The sequence below is a fragment of the Solea senegalensis genome, linkage group LG6, assembly GCF_019176455.1.
Source record: "Solea senegalensis isolate Sse05_10M linkage group LG6, IFAPA_SoseM_1, whole genome shotgun sequence".
Classification (NCBI taxonomy): domain Eukaryota; kingdom Metazoa; phylum Chordata; class Actinopteri; order Pleuronectiformes; family Soleidae; genus Solea; species Solea senegalensis.
The window spans coordinates 18,629,973-18,655,221 of record NC_058026.1 but is presented as its reverse complement, the minus strand read 5'-3'; the positions used below and the strand labels follow the sequence as shown (position 1 = coordinate 18,655,221).

Sequence of the window (25,249 nt, the reverse complement as noted above, 5' to 3'; positions counted from 1 at the left end):
CTCATAGATCTGCATTTCTATTGTCCCACTTGATGAAAGTGAAACTATTTTTTGTCTGAAGATTGCTGATATATATTAATGGGTGGTTATATATTGTATAATATATAATGCATCCAGTGTTTGAATTCCTCCAACAATGCATGTTTACCTTTTATGAACACTGTTAAAAAAATACCTTACATGTTCTAGAGCGGGTACATTTTATTATGGTTGCACTGTGTTTGACAGTGAAGAGAGTTCAGACTTGAAGCTAACAGGAAACAGCACATCAGAGACCATGTGAGTCTTGCAACTAAAAACACTTTGTAACACAGAAAAATCATTTCTGACACTAGTACAGCATTTTCTGCATACATTAAGTGAAGGTTTGCAAACAAAACCATCTTAAATATAAATGTTAAACATAGTAACAGAGCCTCATCAGTTTTGATGATCTAGTGCTCATGGCAGATTAAGTCTACACAAACCAGGCCTTTGACAAATTTAAAAAAAAAAAGAAAAGACAGACAAAAATGTGAAAAGAATTTAAAAAACCCACTTACACAAACATGCAGAGACAATCGTTGAAAACCAAAGCTTCACTGGAGTTCTGTAACTACATCTATTGCGTGGTATTTACTGATGTGTCTGTTTCTGTCCCCAGTCTGTGTAAATGTCTGTCCACAGTGAGGACATGAGTACGGCCTCTCCCCTGTGTGGATCCTCATGTGGACATTCAGTTTGTCTTTACTAATAAAGCGTTTGCTGCAGCAGGTGCACGCGTACGGTTTGTCCCCCGTGTGGTACCGCTGGTGCATCTTCAGCTCCGTCATGCGTCCGTACGTCCTGCCGCACTCTGGACACTCATAGCTGGGCCGCACGTCCATGTGTTGTCTGCTGTGCAGCCGCAGCCCACTGGATGAGCTGAAGGTCTTGTTGCACTCCGAACAGTGGAAGGGTTTCTCTCCGGTGTGGATGTGGACGTGTAACTTGAGGCTGGCGGCGGACGGGAAGCCGTTGCCACAGATGGAGCAGAGGTGAGGTCTCTCCCCCGTGTGGATGCTCAAGTGCTTCTCCAGTTTGTTCTTGTTTAAGAAGGTTTTGCCACAGATGGGGCAGTTTGACGGCTGCTCTCCCTCATGTACGTTCATGTGTTCCGTCAGCTCCACCAGCGTGGAGAAAGCATTATCACATCTTGTGCACGAGTACGGTCTCTCCTTTCTGAATTTCCTGTGTTTGAGACGGTGCTGTTCCAGGTCTTCCTGTACCTCAAATGTCTCCATACAACAGCTGCACTGGAACGGCCTTTCTGTAGTATGAGTTCGCAGGTGATACTTCAACGCTGTTAACTGTAGAAAGACGCTGTCACAGTGCGGACATCTGGATTCCCGCCTGTCGTGGACCAGTATGTGCCTCTTGTAGTGGGACAGCTTGATGAAATGCTTTTGGCACAATGAACAATAATACTGTTCGCTCTGGTGACTTTGCTCATGCTTCTTTAGTGCATACTCCACCTTAAACCTCTTCCCACATGTGTTGCAGGGATAAGATTTTTCATGAATTTCCATGTGCGTCTCCAGTTCCTCTGGACTTTCAAAGGCTTCGTTACATTTTGGACACGTCCCTGTGTTTTCTTTTGCGTGACTCTCTCTGTGTTTGTTGAGGTCAGCTTGGAAGGCAAAATTCTTCTGACAATCAGGACAACTGTAAGTCTCGCCATCATCTGCTTTGCGATGGGTCACGATGTGCCTTTTCAAATGATACATTCGACCAAAGACTTTGCCGCATTCGCCGCAGATGTGGCTTAGAGGAGGAGCTGACTTCTTATGTGATTTGCGGTGAATCAAATATGCAACTTTTTCCTTAAACTGTTTATTGCATGAATGACATGTGAAGTCTTCAGCAATGTGAGTTTTCCGGTGAGTTTTCAGTTCCTGCCAGGTATTTAGAATTTTCCCACATTTAGTGCAGATGTACTTGCCCAGGCCGTGCTGGTTCCTCAGGTGTCGGGTCATGTGATAAGACTGGCTGAATGTCAGAGCGCAGACTGGACAGTTGAAAGGTTTCTCCTTTGTGTGTGTCCTCATGTGTCTGGCAAGTTTGTTTGCCCCACGAAAGCGCCTGCCAACACAGATGGGACAAAAATGACCTTTCGTTTTAGTCTTAGATGGAACTTTTTCTTTCTTATTGCCACCATCTTGAGATTTAGCTTCATCAGAATCATTTTTTTCCATCTTAATATTAACTTCATGTTCTGTATCCTGGGAGTCACCATTATCAGAGTTTGCTTCATTGTCAGCATCGTCATCATTAGAGTCATTATTCTCATTTATGTCCATCTCTATCGCTTCATTTTCCACTTCATCACCGTGCTTGGAACCCTGTTCCTCCGTCTCAGTGGTCTCTTTTAAGTCATGTGACTTGATGTGATTTGATAACGCTTCATCGTCAGTGAATTTTTCTTGACAGTCTGGAGATGAGAGGGTTTGTGACTTGTGCACCCTCTTGTGAGTCCGTAGTTCTGCAGAGTTTCCTAAAGATTTCCCACACGTGGGGCATATGTGTTGGCCGGCACCATGCTGGTTCCTGAGGTGCCGAGTCATGTGGTACGATTGGCTGAAGGTCACAGCACAAACGGGACAGATGAACGGTTTCTCTTTTGTGTGCATCCTCATGTGTCTGGCGAGCTTGTTTGCATCTCTGAAACGCCTGCTGACACAGATTGGACAGGAGGGACCTTTGAGTTTGCTCGAAGAAATGACAAAATCTTTATCATCATTCTGAGCCTCGTTGCACATTTCCTCCTCCATTGTCTGTGATGATGATGAGGCTTCAGTGTCACCTTTATCACCTTCATCACTGGTTTTATCACAGGCCAGATTATTCTCAGCAGCACCTCTACAATTACCACCAGCATCACTATAATACTGCTTATCATTACTATAATAGTAGTTATCTTTGATTTTAGATTTACTTGTGTTTTTAATTAGAAGTGGTTTTGCCTTTACTCGTATCTCACCGCGCCGAGGTCGCCCTCTTTTGGTCTTCTTTTGAACAGGAGGGACGACATCATCTCCAATATCCACACTGACCTCGTGAAAACCAAACAGCTCAGATTCATTTAAACCTGATTCCACCTCTTTAGCAATAAGCATTGCTGCAGCCAATGTCACACCTCCCTTCTCCAGCAGCAGCCTTTCTTTGAGATGTGGGCTGTTTGTTTTCATTATAAGCTGATCCAAAATAAGTTTGTCTTTTAAGTCTCCATAGTTGCAGGGCTTCAGCAGTTCTTCTAATGCAGACACAAACTGGTCTACAGTCTCTCCAGGCATCTGAGCCCTCTGATGGAATTTAAGGCGGCACATCTGAGAGTCGAGGTCCACGCTGAAGAAACTTGTCAGCACTGAGATGGCTGCAGCATACGTGGTTCCTCTCTGAATCAGTGTTGTGAAGATTTGCTGCCCTTCCGGGCCAAGGCAGTTCTGTAGGAGCACACACTTAGTGGAGTCCACAAGCGCATTTTCACCGAGCCCTTCAAGGTAGTTTTCAAACGCTTTATGCCACTTGGGCCAAAACATGGTTGGTTTGCCTGGAACAGGTAAGAAAGGCGGAGGTGGGGACAAGATAATCAGAAGTGGCTCTGCAAGCTGCTCCAAGCAGACGTCCTGTCTCTTCACCTCCTCATCTACTTCTTCCTTTGTGTCACACATTGTTAATTTTTGTTGAGTGGGTTTTCTTCACCACTAAGGCTAATTTAATTTCTTCTTCAACTCAAGTGCACAAGTCATTTAATTAAAATACCACCAACGGCTTGTGTTCAAACTCCGAATGGTTTGTTCCACTTAGGCAAGAAGAAGAAAGCTACAAGAGAAGCAGAAACAGAAATTAGTCTCAGGTTCACTTATAGATGTAGTTTCTATTTGTTGCAGAAACACATCAAGTCTTGTGTGATGCTTTCAGTTGGCTTCAGTTGGTTTTACAAATCATGTAATGATCCCGTTAAATGTTTCATCCCCAGTCTTTTGGCATATTTCCACCAGCTCTACTCGGCACGGCACAGTTTAGGTTGCATCTCCACTACCAAAAAAAAGTACCTACTCAATGTCATCACTGCACGGCTGCATGAAACTGATGTGACTTTGTTTTACACGTGACACACAAGTGACTAGTGACTTGTAAAGCAGTTGTTTTCAGTTTAACTGAATTAAATCACTAGAATCAGTTAATTAAAAAATATTTGTTCAGTACTTCCTCCATGACCTGAGCACAGACTCCGTCTGACACAGTCACTGGACTGAAATACAGTGGCAGGGTCTGTGATGCAGGACCGCGATCAGCAGTGCTGTCACTAAATACACCAAACTCCTGGTAGTTGTTGGAGATTAACTCACGTGTTTAGGATTGTTAAGTAGTTTTAACTGATCTACAGTTTGGCACTGTTCAGCTTGATTTCTGTGTCGGACGTCTCTCTGACCAATCAGTGGCTGGCAGTTTGACCAACCATCGCATAGTATCTACTGAGCAAGCTTGGAACCTCTGCTGGGCAGGTACAAAAATTAGTACCTGGTACAGGTACTATGCTGGTGGAAACGCTACTTAAACCATGCTGTGGCGAGGCGAGTAGAGTGGTGGAAATATGCCATTTCAGTCACCTTAAAAAAATATGCTGAAACGTTGTGGATGTTGTGTCGTGTGTCCCCAGCTTTAGAAATGACCTGGGAGTTAAATGGTTGAAAGAAAGGGACCTGCCTGATACAACAAAGGCTGAGACATACAGACATATACTCGCTTGCATGGGTCAAGGTCCAAAAAAGACTGACATTATACAATTGTTCTCATGAGCTCCTACCAATACATTCCTGTGGTAAGTGGTGAGGCAGTCCACAATATTCAAATCAAACAACATAAATTAGTATCATCATGACAAATTGGATCAAAAACAAATGACAATGTGCCTACAGTTGGATGATGGTGGCGCGTTCGCTCTTTGGGACGTTTTATGGTGAGGTTTTGTTGAAGCTGCACAAATGAATGGACGTCAACGTCCAAACAAAAATACCTTCACAAACCTGATTGAGTGTATGCCCATTTTTGTTCAATCTTTAGGCTCTTTTCGATGCTGACATATTCAGAACCATTTGTCCTCATGGACATTGTGAGACTGATGCAGATCTCCTCTCCTCAAGTCCTCTGCTAAAACAAAGCCGATATGATACATATGGCACTTTTCCACTATACAGTTCCAGCACAGCACAGCATGCATCGCCTCTACTTTTTTGCTTTTCTGTGAAGTTTCAAGTTAACTGAGCCAATACTAAGCATTGTGTCAACAGACTGCCAGCCACTGATGGCAGTGAGTGTCAAGAGTCACAAGCATGACATTCGACAAAGGAATCAAACGGTACAATGCTGAATTGTAGGTCAGTTAAAACAATCGAGTGATGTATATATTATAGAGTGTAGAAATGTAAATAAGTGCTTGAAATGGCTGGCTGGTATTTGCATTAGCACAGTTAACAGCTTTGTAGTACAAAACGTGCTAAATGTATCATGTGTCAAACTGACATCAGTATCACTAGGCAGAAAATCGTTTCTCACATTCTAGTTAATGTTGTTAGGTTTAAGAATGTAGGTTAAGGTTATGCAATAATTGGTTATGCTGAGTAATTCAAGTCAGTGCTGTGCGTTTTTTAAGAGAGATAATAAACCAGCTGGAGTGGAGCCCCACGGAGGCCCCCTCGGCTGGTCAGGGATCAGGGAGTTTTAAAAAAAATGTTTTTACCGTCACTGACATGGAATGCTCACCACATACAACAAGACACAGACAACAGACACAAATATGTTTCCAATCGTGGTTTATGTCGGTTTGAAGAATGTCTCCTAGCTTACACGGACAAACACATCCACACCTACGGCAACTGAAACAGGACATGTGTAGAAGCGTATGCAGAAGACATACAGAGTTTTATTCTTCTTAGTAATCGATAATCGATGAGGAACAGAGTGAAAAACTCACCAATCAAACTGGGTCACAGAAAAGTCCCGGGTGTGGGCACCGACACGCAGAGAGACTGGGAGCGGTGTGACGCTGCTCCCGCTGCCGCTGCCGAGGAGCTGCAGCCGCGGGAAGAAGCTCACTGCAGACTCACAGACGCGCAGTCTGCAGACTGTCTGCCTGTGGGTGTTGTTGTACAACAACACTGACTTATGTTTGACTAACAATGTAAACACGAAGTGAAAATTAAATCCGCCATGCTAACAGTCATTTTACCGGACATCACAAGTTACACCCCACCGCCTGTGTTATACTACGCCACAGCGACGCCTGCCGACTGGGAGACGTACGACAATGACAGGGGGTTCACCATTAGTTAGTGGAAAATAAAGTAAAATAAAATAAAATAAAATAAATGATTATTTCCTTCCTATTGATAAAATATTTTATTTCAAAATCTTAAAACCTATGTATTTAATATGATGTATTGTCCGGAATACTTTTACACACATAAAGCACACATAGTATTTTATGTGTGTATACAGTATATTGACATTTTATTCCATGTAAAGCAAAATGTGATATATGTTGGTGCTGAGACATCACAATTTGCTCTTTGTTTCTATCCATCCATCTGTACTGCTTCCCTCTTTTATTTGATTATTTATTTATTATTTGTCTTCTGACTTGTTTGCTGAGCTGCTGTCAGATTTACTGATTTTGCAGATGATACATGAATGATGATATATTAATAAATAAAAGAAAGTTTGATGCCCAAAATGCTCTTATTCCCTCGAGAAGACGGACTCACCTGCTGTATTAACCTGCCAATTTATATGCTGGATATTTAAAGTCCACCTAAAGTCCACCAGAAAAAAGCACTTTATTCACTTTTAAATACTTTTCCATCCGATCTGACTCATTCCTGCACTGCATGGCAGTTTGCAAGATAGTATTGTTATTAGCTATGATGTAATTAAGAACTTCCTATGACCTTCTGGAAAATGTAAGGGAAGAATACAATAGCTGTTTTCACACACTGAGCTAAAAGAGGTTTTTTTTTTAGCTCGATTGTGATGTTCAGAGTTTATTTCAGGCATCTTCAGACTCATCTTTAATTCAGGTAATGTAATGTAGTGGTTGATGCAGACAGACATGTTCACAGTACCAGAACTGAAACGGACCACACAGACACACTGTTAAACAATGACCATTTATTCACACGCTGTATGAGCCTCAAAACAAGCGTGACAGGGTGAGGGGGGGGTGGGTGGGGCTTCGCTGACCGTCTATGTGAGTAGTTGGGTGGAGAATCTTAAAACATACATGAGCAAAAACGTAAGGAGGATTTTTGTTTGCACTTGAGAGAAGGTTCAAAGTACATCCAGTATGTGTCAGGCTGACGTCTGGAGGTGAGGCCAGAGTTCAGAGGCGGGGTGTTTGTCCTCTATTCTTCTTCCACACTTGTTCACTGAAGCTTACGTTTATGGTGCTTGTGAAAGTATTCCAACTCTGTCTCCTTTGCCCTGTTAATCCACCAGTGCATTTGCCAACTCTCTCCAGTGCTGTTTCACTATTTGCTTTGAATTACACAGACCTGGCTGAACTACTGTACATATAAGAGCACACAAGTAAAAATGGTTTCCCTGTACAAAATCCATCTTAAAAATACAAACACACGTACAATGGCACCACTTTGCTTTGCAGTGTTAAACAGAGACATATGATCCATGTTGGGGGCATACACACGTGTGTCACACTCAAACAAGCACACAAACTTATACAAAATTAAACTTCAGCAGAATAATTTTGAAATGCAGAGGTTCGGTCATAACCAGCATGTGGGGTTCGGTATAAGGTGCACTGACGACAGGCAGTAGACGGTAAAAAAAACAAAACATCACATGTCGCTCTCAGAAACCACACAACACTCTCACTGAGAATGCTTTAAGTGCTGAAGAATCCTCACCCAACCCCTCCATCTTTTATCAAATATGATGATTACTGATGATTTTCTCTTCTCCTCTGTGTGGTGGTCTTTTAAAGCTGACGGCGTTCGTGTCTGGTACGTGACTCTGTCCATAAAAGCTTCTTCTGGCATTTAATAATTCTTCCCAGCCTTAAAAAGTTCATCTCTTCCCTGCAGGAAGAAAACCGCACCGGGGTGCATCAAAGAATGTCTGTGTATTTGTGCAATCATGTGTACATACAGTAAAGAGAGAAGAGGCTTTGTGCAGAAATGTTCAACCAGTTCAGGGCTGAACGCTCTCCTCGACATTTTACACAAACGGCTTCGTCTCTCGTAGGAGAGTCTCTGAACTGGCATGAGTGTCCTCTGTGGTGTGACTGTGCGTGGACATGAAAACAGTAACTGTGTAGGTAAGCACAGTGACAGAGGCGTAAAAGAGTAGGAGAGCAACACACACTGCGACGATGTTAGTTAACGAGGGGAGAAGACAAGTGAGAAGTGTACGTTTAGTTCTTTCCGTCCGTCTTTCAGTCCGTCCAAAGTGTCCTCGTCTTGTCCTCCCTTCTCCTCTGAAGGCGTCAACCCTTTCTGCTCCAGAACAAACACACATGACCCCCCCCTCCTTCGTTTTGTGTATCGTTTTTGTGTGTGTGTGTATCACTTTTGTGCAGAATTACTCTCTATAGTCAAACAAAAGAGGAGAATCCCGTCACTGGGGTACGTGATCCCGGTGGGTTGGTGTTGGGGTTCACGTGTGTAAGCGCAGGCTGCCCCGTCGGTGTGTACGCTCCGCCTGTGCTGTGCTGGGTCACCACGGTCTGGTAGTATGGCTCCGGGTCTGCGGCGGCACATTCCTCGTAGCCAAAAGGAGCACTGATGCCTTTCAGGCCCTTGGGCTGCCGTTTCCAAGAGTTGTAGTAAGTGGGGTCACTCATGTAGTGGTTGACGAAAGAGTGCTTGGGCTGCTCGTCCTCATAATCACTGTCTGTTACCTGGACACACACACAGATGAGGAAATCAATGAGACAAATACTGACTGTTTCGACGCCGCACTATATTTAATATCTGTCATTTTATTTGTCCACATTAATCTAAATGTGACAAATCAGGGCATGAACATTATTGACTGCTAACAATCCAGTCATAGTCCTGTGATGTTACACTGCTCATGTGGATTCACATTCACAAATCTGAAAATACTGCTCACATCAGACAAAAACGACTCAGTGTCTGTTACTCGGTGAATCGGTGAATGGAGGAATGATTTTGAGAAACCCAATAGAGGTTCTGTTCAGTAGAGGCACAGTCCCAGCACGACTCAACTCTGCACCGATACTAAACGGGACACACTTCCGGTCACTGATTGGCAGAGCGTGTCGTCGTGGGAAGAAGTCATGAGTGTGACGTCCCACACAAGGATCAAACCGAACAATGCCGAACTGTAGATCAGCTAAAACGACTTAAAAATCCTGGAAACATGCGTTAATCTGCAACATTTTGCATAGCAAATGTCTAAAATCTCTATATTTAACAGAGGAGTCTGGTGTATTTAGCGACAGCACTGCTGAAAGCCGGCGATCGTGAGCCGAATCAGCATTCAGACATATTTCAGTTGTGTGCGATTCTGTGAACAATATCTTTTAATTAACTGAGTCTAATGACTCAGTACAATAAAAACAAATGCTTTGCAGGTCACTAGTCACTAGTTTTTGTGTTTGTGTCAGGTATAACATGATGTTGAAGAGGTACTATATAGTAAGGATTCCAAACTGAGTAGTTGTGCTGGAACTGTATAATGGAAAAGCACCGTAAGTAATATTGTATTATTAAGATATTTTTCATTTATTTAACACTTGATCCAGATTGGACAACAAACATGGGTCAGACTTTCACTGCAGATGTTTCATTAGACTTTTACACACCGAATAGCATTGTAAACACCTGTTTACACTTTAAATGTCAGTGATTGTAAAGGTGAAATGAGTAACTTCTTGATTTCGTTGTCGTTATTATTCTGCCTCCGTTTGGTCTTCGTGAACACAAACAATCAAATGTACGTCATGTGAAAAGAGGCTCTATCAAGCAGTATTATCAGACCTGACTGAGGGAGCACATAGTTTAGAGAAGGCAAGAAGAGATGGATGGATGGATGGGTAGACAGAAAGAGAGATGGATACCTCTGACTCTGAGACCTCAGTGGGTTTCTCCGTGAGTGTGGTGCTCTCAGTGAGAACAGCTCCATTATAGTTGTTACAGATGTCCTCATCAGAGTAATGAAGGCCACCGGGACTAGGCCTGGGGGGAGATCTACACACACACACACACATTAAGTCTGGTATTAATGTTGTATTTTGATGTATTCTACAAGTATGCATTTTTCTGTGTGTTCACCTGGTCCCATTCTTTTTCAGGAAGGAGTTCTTGGTGTTGATCGTCCTGCTGTTGAGCTCCAGAGCAGTGAATCCTCCGTTGTCCAGAGTTACAGACTCCTCCACCGTAGACACGTGCTTACCTGGACAGGTACAGAAATAAAACAAAGGAATCAGATGTTGTGGGTTCAGACAAACAAAAGCACTTTGGTCAGATATGTGGAATAGCAGCTATATATAAATAACAAAAAAGTCCCAGATAATTCAACATCTTTGCGTTTGTGATGTGACAACCTCAGATTATCAGCTGTCCAGATGTGACCTGCTATGTTTGTCTGGTTTGGTGAAGCAGTGAATCTTGTATGAACAGAGCTTTAGTTAAAATACATGAAATATTAACAGTGTTATGTACAGTGTGTGAAAATGAAACTCCGTATAAGTACTTTTACTTATTCACGAATAACATATCTATAAATTGTCAATTACTTTTTAAAAGTCTTGATGAAGTCTCAGAACAACTGACGTCATTTTTAGTGAAGTTACTTTCCAGCGCAGATTTATTGTCTTAGTTTAATACAAATTACCTTTGCATGTAAAATGTCCTGGCAGAGCAAACATAAAAACTTAATCAGAAAACTATATAAACCACCCTGAAGCTGTGCTGACATGACAGTGGAGCTGCCATTTAATGTCAATGCTCCAGGATTGGGTTTGGCTTAAATCGTCATGGTGAGGTAACAAAGCTGAGCTTGTTTTTCTCTCAAATGACACTTTACATTTGTTCTGAAGGAACAAGGCTGCCGGAGGCTATTTCACTCTAAACAAAAAAAACAAGTGAGCTGCTGCATTATTCAGATATAAGTCACGGTGTAGTCTGTTGTAATGAGACAGTGGACGCTTCAAGACATTGTTGTATGACAATGTTGCGCCACAACTGAAAGAAGTGCCACCATTTGTCAGCCGAACACAAATAACATTAGACGGGCTAGATACAATAATCAATTCTCTAAGTAATGACTTTTTTTTATCTTTATAATAAATATTTTTTATGTTTACAAACACATTTTTCTTTTATTTTGATAACAGAGTTACTTAAAAGTGAATATTTCCTAATTTCTTTGCTCCTCTATTTTATGTAACCTTTATTTATACAGGTGATCCCACTGAGACACGGGGTCTCATTTCCAAGACAGACCATGTAAGTGATATCTCCATAATCAAGAAGAGGCAAAAACAGATACACTGGACAAAGCAAACATGAGTGACAACATTCTCCCCTCACATTTGATTAAACCAAACCACGAATCAATGACCCCAGAAAATAATCAACAGATGAATCGATGATGAAAATAATGGTTACAGTTAGTTATAAAGAGTTGTGACTCGATGTGACTCAGGACGGTAAAGTGACCTTGTTGAAAATCTAAGAATCACATGAAACAGCTGAAGAAAGATTGAATGATTTGTGTTCATCGAGGAGCTACTTTCTGGAACTGCACCATGTGAGACTTTGGAAGTGTGTGGCTTCTGCTTCATTTAGTCTATTCCTGTCGCGGCGCTAACACTGACAGCTGTCTGCAGATATCAGGCTGAAGTCAACACAGTCTCTGCCGTGTCTCAATTGTCGGCAGCTCACTCAGGAGGAGACGGAAGTCACGCGCTGTGGAAGTGAGACGGTCTAGCCCACACAACACACAGGGTTTCCCTTCTTCTTCTCCTATTAAATCTGAAAGGCTGTACACCAAGAGGCTAAACGCTGCCCTCTACAGTTCAAAGTCCTGAATCACAGTTCTCCTGCCCCTCGAAGTCTGACTGTTGATTTAAGCGCTAAACAGCCACAACATCCCAAACATCTGGTATATTTACACATATTTGATGTAAAATAAACATATCTAAAATATATTTTATGTTTAAACACAGTTGTAGAAGTAATGGTAGTAGAATTAAGTGATTTTTGTGTTGAACCAGTTTGGTAAATTCTTCTGGGATATGGCTATTAGGACACATTTTGACAACATCCGGACGACGAATCAACACTTCACATGATCTAGACCCTGGAATAAGAGACGGCTACTGAATTGGAACAATAATTCATTTTTGATGAAAGTGTTTCTGCTCTTTAAAAATATTCTTTAAAGCTCCCATGTGTAACATCTGTCACCAAAACACTGCATGTAATGAAAAACTGCTATTTGTCTGTCAAACTGGGAGATCAGTGGAACAAACATGCTACAGACCTGTGCCACACGCCTTGAACTTGGTGCTGTGGCCGTGCAGCAGCAGTGTGAAGACCAAGACCAGAATGACGATGAGTCCCACCAGAGCCATTACCAGCAAGAACCACCACTCCTCATAAAAGGGACGTTCTGACAGCGCTGCAGGCAGAGAGAGGGACACATATCAGATAGATATCAACTGTCCCTTAGCTGTGGTTCATCGTGATGCTGCAGTTTATCCCACAGGACAGGAAATAATATTCCTCACAGTCTGTGGAGGTTCCTGACTCTTGAATGGAGGCACTTAGTTAACCACTTTTCATAAAATACATGTACAGTTGAAACAAATCACCATGCACAAGTTAACTTTCTCCTTTGTTTGCATTATTGTGTACACTCAGATAACCTACTGTTAACACAAAAGACTGACTTGTAGTTTGCAAGTCTACCTCTAGATGGCAACATATCCAAAGGCATTCAAAGACACTCACAGTAACTCTCAACAGTGAATCCAGCAGAATTAAAATCCAGTCACACCTCAAGTCGACAACTATAAGACCAAGGGTTTGAATCTGAGCATGGCTCCAGCTGTGTGTGTGTGTGTGTGTATGTGTGTGTGTGTTTACCAGCGAGAGCAGCAGAGGGTGCACTCGGCTGTCCGTAACCATAACGATTAACAGCTATGACTCTAAACTCGTAGCTGATCCCCGACCTCAGGCGCTCCATCGGCACTGAAACAGACCTGGTGCTGGGAGGGAGGGGTCTGATGAAGGAATCCCACACACCTTCATCTGGAGGGAAAGATAAGAAGAAGGAAGCTTCCTTTGAACAATTACAAATGTCATCATTCAAAAAATTATTTTATTACATTTCAGGCAGTTGTGATGATGATGGTCTCTCTGCCAGTGCTATTGATAAGCATTGTTAAAACCAGGCTCTTATGTACTATTATAAGGAGTGCAATTATACCACAGTCTCGGGTTTTCCCGCAGACATCCACATGCTGTATTACACCTCTGGTAGTCTTTATTAGAAAATTGCTGCTGACTTGATTTGCACAGCAGGTCATAATGAGCCCCAGAGAAAGCTGTGCTTAGTAAAGTTTAGCGAAAGGTAGTACTTAACGACTCTCTAGAGTAAAGAAAGGAATGACTGTAACACAGCGAAAAGGTGGCTGTGAGGCCAATTGCGTTGAAGGCTCACCTGATGGACGAGCTTCAATGACGTAGCCAGTCACAGGTGAGGCACCGATATCTCCCTCTGACCACTGGATACTAAGAGCAGAGGACGTCTTGGTGATGGACATTTCCACAGGAGAGCCGGGGGAGCCTAACACAACATGCACGCAATTGTTATTCATGTGGCATACTTTCTGAACATGCAAAATCCCAATGTCACTGCAATACGTGTTAAATATGTATTTTAATTGCATTTTATTCTGACAGATGTCACTGAACCAGAATATTAGCGAATTGAGAAGAAGCTTCTTCAGTATCCTACAAAACTTCATCTAATCAGGAGCCACAACTCCACAAGGAGACACTCCTCTGTGTGTATGAGGTTCAGCTGTTTGTTGGTGACTAAATGTCATTTTAGCTATTTCTACTGATGTCTCTTGCATTTCTTATCCAAACAACATCAAAGTTGGCACTGTACACACTGGTGCCTGTAGTAAGTTAGTAAAACCTGCCCCACACTAGAAGATAATCTGGCCCTTCCAACAGTCGTGGGTGGCAGATTATCTGGCCAAATGATCCCGTAGTGTGAGGGGTTAACGGACGTGATTGTAAGGTAATCAGAATCTTTCCAATTTCAAAACCTAAGCATTAAACATGTTTGATATTTATGACTGAACAGTGAATGGGGACGTGAGCAGAACTCCACAATAACCAATGAGAGGGTGTTGACCGGGAAATGGATGTTGCATTCTTTTGTTAAGAACCGTAACATGTACAAGCCAAGTTGTACAAGCGGTGACTTCATCCAGTTTCTTTGCACACACAACAGCTATTAACTGACGATACGGACAGTCAGCCTCCATTACTGTTTATATTCGGCAATTGTTTGATTAAACGCCAAGTGTGTGGTCCTGCGCCTTGCCTGGATCTTCTAGTCTGCGCTTTTTCAGGATGAAAACATTGAAAAGTCAGTTTTCATTTTCGTTGTGTCTGTGGTCTCCTATGTTTTTTAAATCAATGCAGATTTGAAAATCCTCTAGTCGCATGGTCGCATACTTGGTGGTTAAAGCTTTTCTTTTTACTGCATGTCTGTAAATTGAATATCTTTTGGTCAGATATTCAAGACATTTTAAAGCGTCTCAAAAAACAGAAAGGGGTTTTTATCATTATTATGATTATAATTTTGACATTTCATGGAATAAACATACCTTGCGCAGGCTGGGCAGTGAGATTTTCTTTTATGGGTGGTCCATAACTGACTGTGAGAGCCTGAACACTGAACGTGTATGTTGCCCCTTTGACCAGGTCCCGCACTTTGAGCCACCGCTGCCAGCTGCCCTTCACGTCCACTGTCACAACTTTACTCACTCCTGCTCGCACACAGACAGTTCAACAGTAACATATGTTTAGTCATCAACACGACTTACTGTGTGTGAGTGTGTGTGCTGTATATGAGTGTGTGTACCTAGCACAGGAGCAGTGGGCTGGTAGACCACTCTGTAGCCCTCCAGTTGTCCATTAGGAGTGAGTGGAGCTCCCCAGGACACGTTGACACTTCCTCCTGTCACCTCTGAGAAGGACAGGGAGCTGGGCTGGCTGGGAGCTGCAGACACATGGTGAATGAAAGGAAGATGGACGCAGGAAATACACAAAAAGTAACATAATATGATGCTTGCTAGTTTGGGGGAACAGCTGTTCCCACGCCGTACCAGACTGCAGGGTCCGAGCTCCGCGTGGCTCACTGGCTGGTCCGTCTCCGGCTGTGTTAAAGGCCGTCAGTGTGACCAGGTAAGGCATGTAACTGGTCAGGTTGGTGAGATGCACGTGGGTATCTGGGACAAAAACCACCTTCACCTTCTCAGTCTCGTTGTGCTTGTCCCGTTCCCAGTAGTGGATCTACAGCACAAAAATAATCACTGTTAACATTGGCTCAGTTCCTAATGATCCCCCTGCTCCTTTTTATCTTCTCCTCCATTAAAGTTCGGGTGGGAGATCGTTCTCTGGATCATTTTTTTACTGTGTTGCTTAAAATCCTCTTCACAACGCGATTGTAACCAATTAATTAATTCACAAAAATGAAAAAAATGTCAGTCACCTGTGGAACGGACAGGCCTGTAAAAACACCATCCAATCATATTGAACAAATTAATCAATCAAACTGCCATCGCCCCCTCCCCCATGTGCGTACCCCTCTTTTAGTCGCCTTTACAACAAGGTATGACTTGGAAGGATCGGGCTTCTGTGGAATGAGTAACACAGATAAGAATGTGGGTATCGCCCCCAGAAAATGTGCCAAAATCCCCTGCAATATTCTCCTGTTGGCATTCACTCTGTCACAGGTGAATGGCTACTCCACATGCTTCCACGGTCCCTGACGGAGTGTAAAAATGGCCAATATGTGTTCTTTTTTTCCCTTATTACTGTGTGAGAGTATATAATGCACAACATGCATCATATGTTATCTGTCCTTCGCTCCTGACGACCCCGTCCTGAACCATATTTAATAATAAATGTGTTTTACTCGTGAAATGGTTTATGAAAGAGAGTTTTACGCCGAACACGTCCAAATATATAGTAATAAACTCACTGGGGATTAGAACCATTGTTTTCTTTGTCTCAAAACCCTACATTTCAGACTACATTTACAGGATTCATAAATTTTCCAAGCACCTCCAGGGTCCATTTTCATGCTTTTCCAGCACCTTTCACCAATGATAAATATACATGAATACATATGCTCTCAAAATGATTATTTCACTTTTCTTATCACAATAAAAGTGACGGTGTTATGCTATACGCAACCAAAATTGTGTTTCCTCATAGTCACACGCAGAACTGTTTTCATTTAGAATCTCCAACTTATTTTATTCCTCCAACTAATGAGCAAACTACTCAGTCAATTATCTATCTGTTGAGAACGACATACAGTCACTCTTTCAAGCACATTCAAGCACCCTCTCCAAAATTCTCACTTCATTTTCAAGGATTCCAATTGAACCCTGCATTTAAGGTGCTTTCAGACATGCAGAGACGACCGGAGATTCTCCAGAGTATATTCTCCTCGGGCAACCTCAGAAACAATGTCCTGACCCAATACTCCGACATGATCTGGGTTTATCACGCTCGATCAAGAGGTTGCTTTCGTGCTGTGTCAAATCTATTGTAGCTGGTGCTGAATGTTCCTGTGTTTTAAGGGGCCGGAAGGGGATCGTTTAGTGAAATATCGGGCGCATTTCTTATCCAAACAACGTCAAAGTCAGCACTGCACACACTGGAGCCCTTATTAAGTCACCTGTCAAGTGAAGTGATAGATAGATATCACAGATATGTGATGGAGAGACAGGCAAACAGTGCTGTACTGTGTGTGCGCACAAATCTTGAGGCTTCGCGACGGGAGCTTGTTTTGCAACCTATGTCCATTTTTATATGTTTCAAATGCTTTCAACACCAAACTGTGAGCACAGGAAAACAGAGCAGTGGTTGAGGCTCATTATGGTTGATTTATTCAAAGCTTTAAGTTCAAAGTCAGTTGAGGACAAACAAGTTTCAAAACCTGAGATATTGAACGACTTTGATAAGCACTCATTCAAAACTTTAATCCCATCATGTAACTGTGTCCTTGATGAACACAGACAGACTGATCATGTTATTTCTCATTGGGTTGCACAATTGTGACCACAAACTTAATTTCACTTGTTTTGCGTATAAAAATATAGATTCAGTGTGCAGTGAGATATTTAATAATACCCACCATTTAACAAGGATGCCTTTTTTGTTTATTTAATATATATGGCAGTGGGTGTATACTCGTGTTTTTATTTGGCAATTCAGTGTTAGTTTGTTTTGTTTTGTTTTTGTTTGTATGAATGTAACATACAGTAAAACAATTATTTAATAACCACTTCTGGACCATAAACTGCCTCTGAGCCGTTTGGTTTTTAAAGTAAAACCACAGCCAAGAGCTACTTAAAGGGTCCATTTTGTTATTATTCCTAACAGAATGCGCTGCAAAGCATCATAAGTTATATTTACAACGTCCAACTGGGAAGCAGCAGCTCGCGAGCAGCACTTGAGGGCAGCATTAAACCATCGCTCTCCTCCTGCAAGCTCTCATAATAATGAGATGCACATTAACTCATCTCAAAATAAATGTTGTACAGTTTGGATAAAAAAGGAGACAATATCTCTTACAATTATTCATTCTAATGGTTTAGTGGAATGTCATTTTGAGAACCATCTTGTCAGCCATTTTGGATCTATTTTGGTATTTATTATCACTGTGAGACACATAACATTAGTCTACAAGAGAATTTTATGTTGCAAGGAATGAGCATGATTTTGATATGATTAGATACGATTAGGAAAGAGCAAGAATATGAAATGGGTTTTTATACAAACTCTTTGGTTGAAGAGTTCACTTCTATTACACACACATTTTTTATCTAACCTTTATTTAAACAGGCGATCTCATTGAGACCCACAGTCTCATTCACAAGAGAGGCCTGTTTGAAGTAGTAAGGGCAGAATGGAGTATTAGAGTATAAGTATTAAAACAAAAAGTTCATGTTTGTAGGGATACAGGAATTTCTAATTTGTACTGAGGTTTTTTTTTTTTTTGCCGCTCAGATGAGCATTTCATCAAGTGGAACATTACCCATCATGCTCAGCGTGTTTAACAAGGCCTTTGGGGCATTTCAGTAAACTTAATCTGTCAATAATTATCCTGCAGTGAAGTTCAACATTAGTTCTATCTGCCGTGTGTGCTGCTCATCCAACTGAAAAGAGGCGTTAACAGAGGTCTGAACCTACAAACTTGCTTTAACGTTCTTTTTTCTTTCCTATATTTCTCTCAACTTAATCTCCTTATCCTCCTCTGCCTCATAACCCCACGCCCCCTTTGTCCACCCATCTCTGGCAGTTGAAACATTATTCCCTCAATCCTCTTCTCTAATCAGGATTCTACAGGGATCACTCGCTTGTCTCATTCCTTCACTCTGCAAATATTACATTCCCTCCTTTCTTCTATATTCCTCCCCTATTCCTCCCTCTACTCCCGCAGAAATCAATGTGTCTAAAGCAGGACAGATAACCTTGTGTTTGAAGAACTAAGAGCGAGGGGGTGGATAGGGGAGTTAAAGAGGGGAGACAGGCAGAGGAGTGATATTGAAACCATTAAAGGATATTCAGATTCTTCTTCTAACTTAATTCTCTCTCTCTCTCTTGCTTGTCTCTATAGGGCACTTGAAAGTGCAGCAGAGCAAAACCCCTCCAAGACAAGAGGGGAGATATTTTAAATACAGACAGAAGCAGTGTTGTACAAACTCATACTCTGACTACTGGCCTGTGTGTGTTTGTTTACTGTGTTGTGTTACAGTGTGTACCTGCCACGATGATGTTTGTATTTGTTATTGAGTGTGTGTCACCTTGTATCCTTGGATGAGTCCATTCTGGGTCTCAAGGGGGGGTGTGTCCCAGGTCACTTCCAGGGTGGAGGGAGAGCCGGCGGACACTTTAATAGACTGCGGGGCGACTGATGGAGCTGCAGCGGGAAATATGCTTCGTTAGACAGCTACTGTGTGTGTGTGCAGAGAAGGAAGTCGCTAAGATATTCTCTATTCTTCCAATTAGAACGGGCCTAAGGCAGTACCTTGTTACGCTACTGTACCAAACATATACATGAACACCCAGCAGTGTGCACCTGAGGCTAGAGAAAAGGCCATATCACCCTATTTCATCATCCCCCTCCAGCCGTTTCCTCCCTCCTCTCTCCCTACCCTGCTGCTAATCCTCACCTCTCAGTCCAGTGTGATATGTATAACCTGCTAAACTTTACACACACACACACACACACACACACATACACACTGATTACACATGCAGGCTTGCTCTGATGAAGAGAGAGTGTGAGATTATAAGAGAAACTTCAAAAATGTGTGGGTGTTGCAATCATAAAGTGCAAATCTGTGCACCTGCACTCATGTTTGGACACTCTTGCATTTGCCCACAGGGAAGAGAAGGCCACAGAGGACGCCGTGGCCTTACTGCTGCACCTCCTCCTCTGGCACGTGAGGCTCTTTCGCCACCATGCTCTTTATCATCAGATGGGACATCTGATGACAGGTCTTTTTTTTTTTTTTGTAAATGCACTTATTCCTCGGCGACGGGCGTCAACGTGATCAGGTGGGCATGACAGCGTTACCTGTACACACCACTTACAACGATGCACCGCAAGGTTATGCGCTGAAAGCCTTTCTGTACATGCCGCTCATCAGTGAATGCACTGACCTCGCTTATACCACCACTTACCTCAGATACACTGCCAATGCTGCCACGTTTTATCACATACACAATCAAACTTGACCTTTAAAATCCAGTCCAAGTCAAAATATACAGCCTAGAAGCCCCTGAGACTGTGTTCTGTAATTAATGTGTCATCCAGCAGAGGGCACTGTATTTTGTCCCTAAAATAAGACAGTGATGTTGCATTGTTTTGCTGTAAGAATAGGAAGAAGCGAAACCTTCCTCCACAAAAGCTTCTGAAAAGCAGGTCCTATCACCATGGATGACAGAGTACAGAACAGATCTGTGTACTCAGCTGTTGGCTCCCCCCGAGTCAGGGGAAGAGCAGAGAGGTCAGCGTCATGTGGCTAATAGTAAGAGCAATAATCTTCTTCTTTTTTTTTTTTTTTCAATAATTTTTCAAAAGTGCTATATGAATAAACCTGGGTTGGCTAATAAATCATGTTGTCACGTGTCTATGTGTGATTTATCTGAATATATTTCCAAAGAATGTGTGATGATGTTTGGAGAAAATGACAGCTTTAATGAATTACGCGTGCCATGCAGGGCGGCGACTAATCCGCAGTATAAATATTCTCAAAATTGAATAATCTGACGGTTATTTTCTCAAGCAATCGTTTGGTCCGAACCTGGAAATGATGATGTTCTCAAATGTCTCGTTTTGTACACAAAATGATTCTCTTTGAATGATTTATTTGTTATATGGAGAAAATAAACCCTAGAATATTTACATGTAAGAAGGTGAACAATCTGAAAAGTTATTTTAATTAAAAAAAACATTCAAACCAATGAATTGATTATATAATAAGCTGATCATTAATTTAGTAATGGATGAATGATCGATTCATCACTGCAGCCCTAGTGCCTTATATTTAAAGGACTGTGCCATACAACTCATCCTGTGACTCTGAAAGTTAAACCAGGGGTTGGGCCATCACAACAAAACAGATGAGCTTAAACAGCTCTGGGTGGCATTCACACACACAGCATCACTAAGCTTGTCAAAGTCAGTGTTAGTCAGTGGGGGCACGAGGAGCAAGGCAGGAGACGTGGACATGACAAAGCAGGAAAGAGCAATGACTGACAAGAGCAGTGAACCAGACGAGACAGACAGACAGACAGACAGACAGACAGAAAGCAGAGACAAAACAACCTTAAACTCTCAGTTCATTTACGAGTTTCTTCTCAAGATTTCAACCGTATCACACGTTCTCACAGCAGATGGAGTTCCATGAATGAAATCATGGTGGGCTCAACAGATCCACCTCCAGTGGAAACAAATACATTCCATCTGCCGCTGACGACCATGTGATAACGGTTGGAAGTCCTACAGATTTAATGAGTCGACCTTAAGTTTCGGTGGGAGAACTACAATTTTTCATGTAGAAAAAAAAGACTTTCAAACTAACTGTTTCCTTTATGTAGTAAAAATGCAACTTTCTAACAACACACAGGGGAGAGGGGAAGCTCAAAACAACAACAGCAACAGTAAAACTGCTTTTTTGGCAATATATCTCACCAGTGTCAGTGCTCAATAACAAGATATGTAAATCACATACGGATGGTGTTAAAACTTTTACGGCTTATTTCAGTTTTCACTTACCCGCCTCTCCGACAGACACCTCGAATGGAATGGAGGGCGGACTCTCCCCGATGATATTGTAGCTTGTCATAACAATCAGGTAGCGTTTGAATTTCTTTAGCTCTGTAGAGAAATGAGACCACTTTTAAAACTTTCACACAACATGCAAGTCAAACACATGCCACGGTTCTTATTGAGATAAAAACAAGAAAAATCCCCAGAGCTTTATTTCCCAGTTAATTCTTGAGTTACTTACGTGTCAACTCAAACTCTGTTAGTGAGGCACTGCTGACTGTCTTGAAGGTGCTCTTGGCTTTAGAAGAGTGAGAGAAACATGGAGGGAGAGTAAATCAATAAATATTCCACGTTCATCAATAAACTGTGGAATTAGAATGCTGCTTAATGAGATGACTCTCATAAAGACTTATGTTTCAGGAGTAAAGTCTGACTCAGTGGACACAGAATCTAGTCATACAGATACTCAGTGAACTATAAAAGCACTGTGCAAGTGTGCATATTTATATTTATTCTCGCAATGTGCGATGTGGATGAGAAAAATGGCCCAGTGAGGGTCATTATAGTGACACAGTTCCTCCCTGATCCCTGCTCTGATATGATCTTTTTTTTTTTACTTTCTCTTAAACACGTACAACCTTAATGACAACATTACAAAATGTGCTACATAAGAAGGACATTAGAGACACTCAAGTACTGCCTGAGTGTGTTTATTAAACATGTGCAAACTATTTTCTAACTGTGTGATTTCAAACAACACAGTCAGTCACACATTGACAAATGTTTAATTCCAATTCACTTCAGGCCAATTCAATTCAATTTTTTTGTTTTTTCTTCATTGAATTGACTCATCAAGCAAAACAAAAACACAACGTAAACAACCCATTACAAACATCATCGGTGAGCAGATGGCGTTTGTAATGTAAAAGTTTCTTTCTGACAACAAGTACTGAGTCTATCACGCCATGTTTGTACATTATATACAAAGTACACACGGTGTTATTGGAGTACAATTAGACCATACTTCACTGAATATGAAAACTAAGCTCTCTGAAAGCACCAAATATCTAATCCCACCCGTAAGAAAACCCTTTCAATACAATTTAGCGACTGTTACTACAAATGATTGCTAAATATTAATCCACTTGCTTGGGACTATAGTGGTCACACTCACTCTTTAAAGAGTTTGGAGGTCTGTGAGCAAAAAAAATGTAAATAATGCATTAAGCAATGTGTTAATTAGCTCCAATGTGATCTGCAGGAATTACCATGCTTGACCAACTAACTTACAACTGCACTTATAACCACATCTTACTTCCAACTCCATGGAAATACAACTGTGTAATGTAAGCAAAGCAGAATCATAGTGCTCTTCATTTGAAAGACCTGATGCCGGTTCATAGAATCCTGAGACTGATCTTTTTATACGTGCCATTTCCTACATCTTCTGCTCAGATCTTGCACAGTTTGTAGCATTAACTCGTGAAAATATCTTCAAAACCAAGCAACACTGGTACAGAAACAGAAACCACTCTGAATGACTCATTATCACGTCAAACGGAATCAAACCGAATTGTCGTAATCTTTCATATTTTAATGCAATAAACTGCATTATGTGTGTTGTCGATGCGTGTGTATTTAAGACATTTTCCTGTGTTACGGTTATAGAATGTATTCAAATCAAACTACAAGTCAGAGAATAAATTGGTCGAATTAGCTTGCCAGCTACAGAGGATAAAACCTGGCAATGAAAGCAATTTTCATCCACTCCTGTCTGCAAGCAAGTGAAACCAAGAGACTACGGATTGGAAGTGATAAAAGTGGCACTGTTGTCTCTGAAAACTACGTGTGCATCATATTAGAGCACACAGGCATAGCATGGTCATCGCGGCTACTCACTTGTAATGAGGGAATTTGTGCTGTTGTTTTTGGTTGTCTGGACTTCTGCTTCAGTGGACGTGGAGGTGTTTACTGGAAGCTCTCTGTAGTACAGCCGGTATCCAGTCAACACCCCATTAATGCTGTCATCACTAGGAGGCTGGAGACGTGCACAGTTAAAGAAAGAATTCATATTAGGCGCAGGGAAGTATTAGTGATCCATTTCTCAAATAGAAACATCTAAGAATAGATGCTCTGCAGTATGCTAAGAAAGTTTTCATTTCCTTGGTGCCTGGCAGGGAACTGGCAGGCTGGCAGAGCACTATTTTAACAGCAGGGTCTACTTTAAAGGGCTGCTGTGCACAGACAGAGTAATGCTTCAGTGGCTTTGGCAGTCTTGTAAAGGATGATGAAATTGCTGGTGACTTTGTTTTTTCACGGCCTTCTTCTGCTTTGATATAAGGCCAGAAGGCGCTAGAGAAGACACTTCCAAACAGAGGAGGAAGAGTGACAAGCACTGAAGTTGCCGGGCTGCATTTACTGACTATTCGCACATCACCATGGCTCTCAAGCACCTATCATTGTGCATGACTCCATACTTTTCTTTCTTTTCCCTCCATTGATGGACACTGCCGATGTTTGCCTCTCCTGCCCTCTAACATCTCTCCTGCTGGTATATTGTCAGTAGGACTGAACCCTTTTCTCTTCTACCCAGGGCTGGCTGGCATCTGTCCCTCCATCTGTCCAGTCTGTCTCATATCAGAAAGAATGATAATTTCCTCCACCAACACACTTGTGTCACAGGCCCTCTTTTCACCTGGCATTTATCAAAACGGGCATCATCCTCCAAGTTAGTGCACTCAGACTTTTTGAGTGTGTATATATATATATATATATATATATGTGTGTGTGTGTGTGTGGCTCTCTTGTGTAAAAACATTACCTTCCACTGCACCAGAACTGAGGTAGTAGTTGTTGGTTTCACTGTGAGGATCACTGGAGGCTCATCAGGCACTTGAAAGAAAATACAAAGAGAGCGCGTGATGAGGAAAAAGACAGAGAAAGGCAGGCTTACATCCACCTCCTCACACTTCCTCCCTGTGATGTTTTACACATCTACATGTTCCCTTGTTTTCCACTTAGCCCCCCCTACACCCGCTGTTCCATCTGCGTCCCAGTCTCTCACCATCCTGCAGAGTTGTCACAGCTTCCGTCTCTTTGCTGAAGACGCTGTCGCCTACATCGTTAGTGGCCAGCATCCGAAACTTGTATGATGTAAAGGCCTTCAACCTATAGAAAGAAACATGTAGGGATGGAGAAAAAGCATATAAATACAGACTTTTTTACAGTACAGACTTACAGATTTCCATTTTAGTGTGTAATGCTCCTGGATTTGTTGCACAAGGATCCTCGTGCTATTTCCCACTATAGTTTGAATGGGATTTTATCATTTAGCTCGACAATTACTTCAGTGACTCTGTGCAAGGTTTTTATAATTCTGCTACAGCTCCAGGCATGTCTTGTTGAAGAGTTGCCTCGACACCAGCTGTGCCTTACGATCATCAATCAACAGTTGTCAGTAAAAAACTTTTCTCAGCACTCAGTGGATACCCCCAGGTGTTAATGCAAGTCTCACAGTTTTTGATATTAAAAATGCGACAGGTGAAAATTGCACCTCAGTGCCTCATCTTAGCTACAGGGCTGTCCTTCAGTCTCCTAAAGTTTCACAGCTGATACTTGGACTGTCTCATTATTAGCTTGTCAGTTA

The 25,249-nt window shown here is 41.9% G+C and overlaps 2 protein-coding genes across 2 annotated transcripts in view; both read right to left on the bottom strand.

Moving 5' to 3' along the window:
• Positions 1 to 183: 183 nt before the first annotated feature.
• LOC122771230 (zinc finger protein 665-like) lies at positions 184 to 6,268 on the bottom strand. The gene is made up of 2 exons (XM_044028661.1): positions 5,996 to 6,268; positions 184 to 3,840 (listed from the first exon to the last, which is right to left on the bottom strand). The coding sequence occupies exon 2, from the start codon at positions 3,687 to 3,689 to the stop codon at positions 579 to 581; it is 3,111 nt and encodes a 1,036-aa protein (XP_043884596.1). The 5' UTR covers positions 3,690 to 3,840; positions 5,996 to 6,268; the 3' UTR covers positions 184 to 578.
• Positions 6,269 to 7,822: 1,554 nt separating this feature from the next.
• Positions 7,823 to 25,249, bottom strand: part of LOC122770968 (protein sidekick-1-like) — a 262,286-nt gene continuing 244,859 nt past the window's right edge. The window contains exons 32-46 of the mRNA XM_044028205.1: positions 24,668 to 24,771; positions 24,425 to 24,495; positions 23,503 to 23,641; positions 21,845 to 21,901; positions 21,610 to 21,711; positions 19,130 to 19,245; positions 15,416 to 15,602; positions 15,172 to 15,309; positions 14,915 to 15,076; positions 13,732 to 13,857; positions 13,155 to 13,319; positions 12,550 to 12,687; positions 10,335 to 10,455; positions 10,121 to 10,250; positions 7,823 to 8,935 (exon numbers count right to left, since the gene is read on the bottom strand). Of these exons, the coding sequence (XP_043884140.1) occupies positions 8,630 to 8,935; positions 10,121 to 10,250; positions 10,335 to 10,455; positions 12,550 to 12,687; positions 13,155 to 13,319; positions 13,732 to 13,857; positions 14,915 to 15,076; positions 15,172 to 15,309; positions 15,416 to 15,602; positions 19,130 to 19,245; positions 21,610 to 21,711; positions 21,845 to 21,901; positions 23,503 to 23,641; positions 24,425 to 24,495; positions 24,668 to 24,771 (2,062 nt within the window). The 3' untranslated portion in view covers positions 7,823 to 8,629. The remainder of the gene's footprint in view (positions 8,936 to 10,120; positions 10,251 to 10,334; positions 10,456 to 12,549; positions 12,688 to 13,154; positions 13,320 to 13,731; positions 13,858 to 14,914; positions 15,077 to 15,171; positions 15,310 to 15,415; positions 15,603 to 19,129; positions 19,246 to 21,609; positions 21,712 to 21,844; positions 21,902 to 23,502; positions 23,642 to 24,424; positions 24,496 to 24,667; positions 24,772 to 25,249) is intronic.

What these genes read in the sequence shown, in the direction of transcription:
- LOC122771230 (XM_044028661.1), bottom strand. Translation starts at nt 3,689, where the DNA reads ATGTGTGACACAAAGGAAGAAGTAGATGAGGAGGTGAAGAGACAGGAC.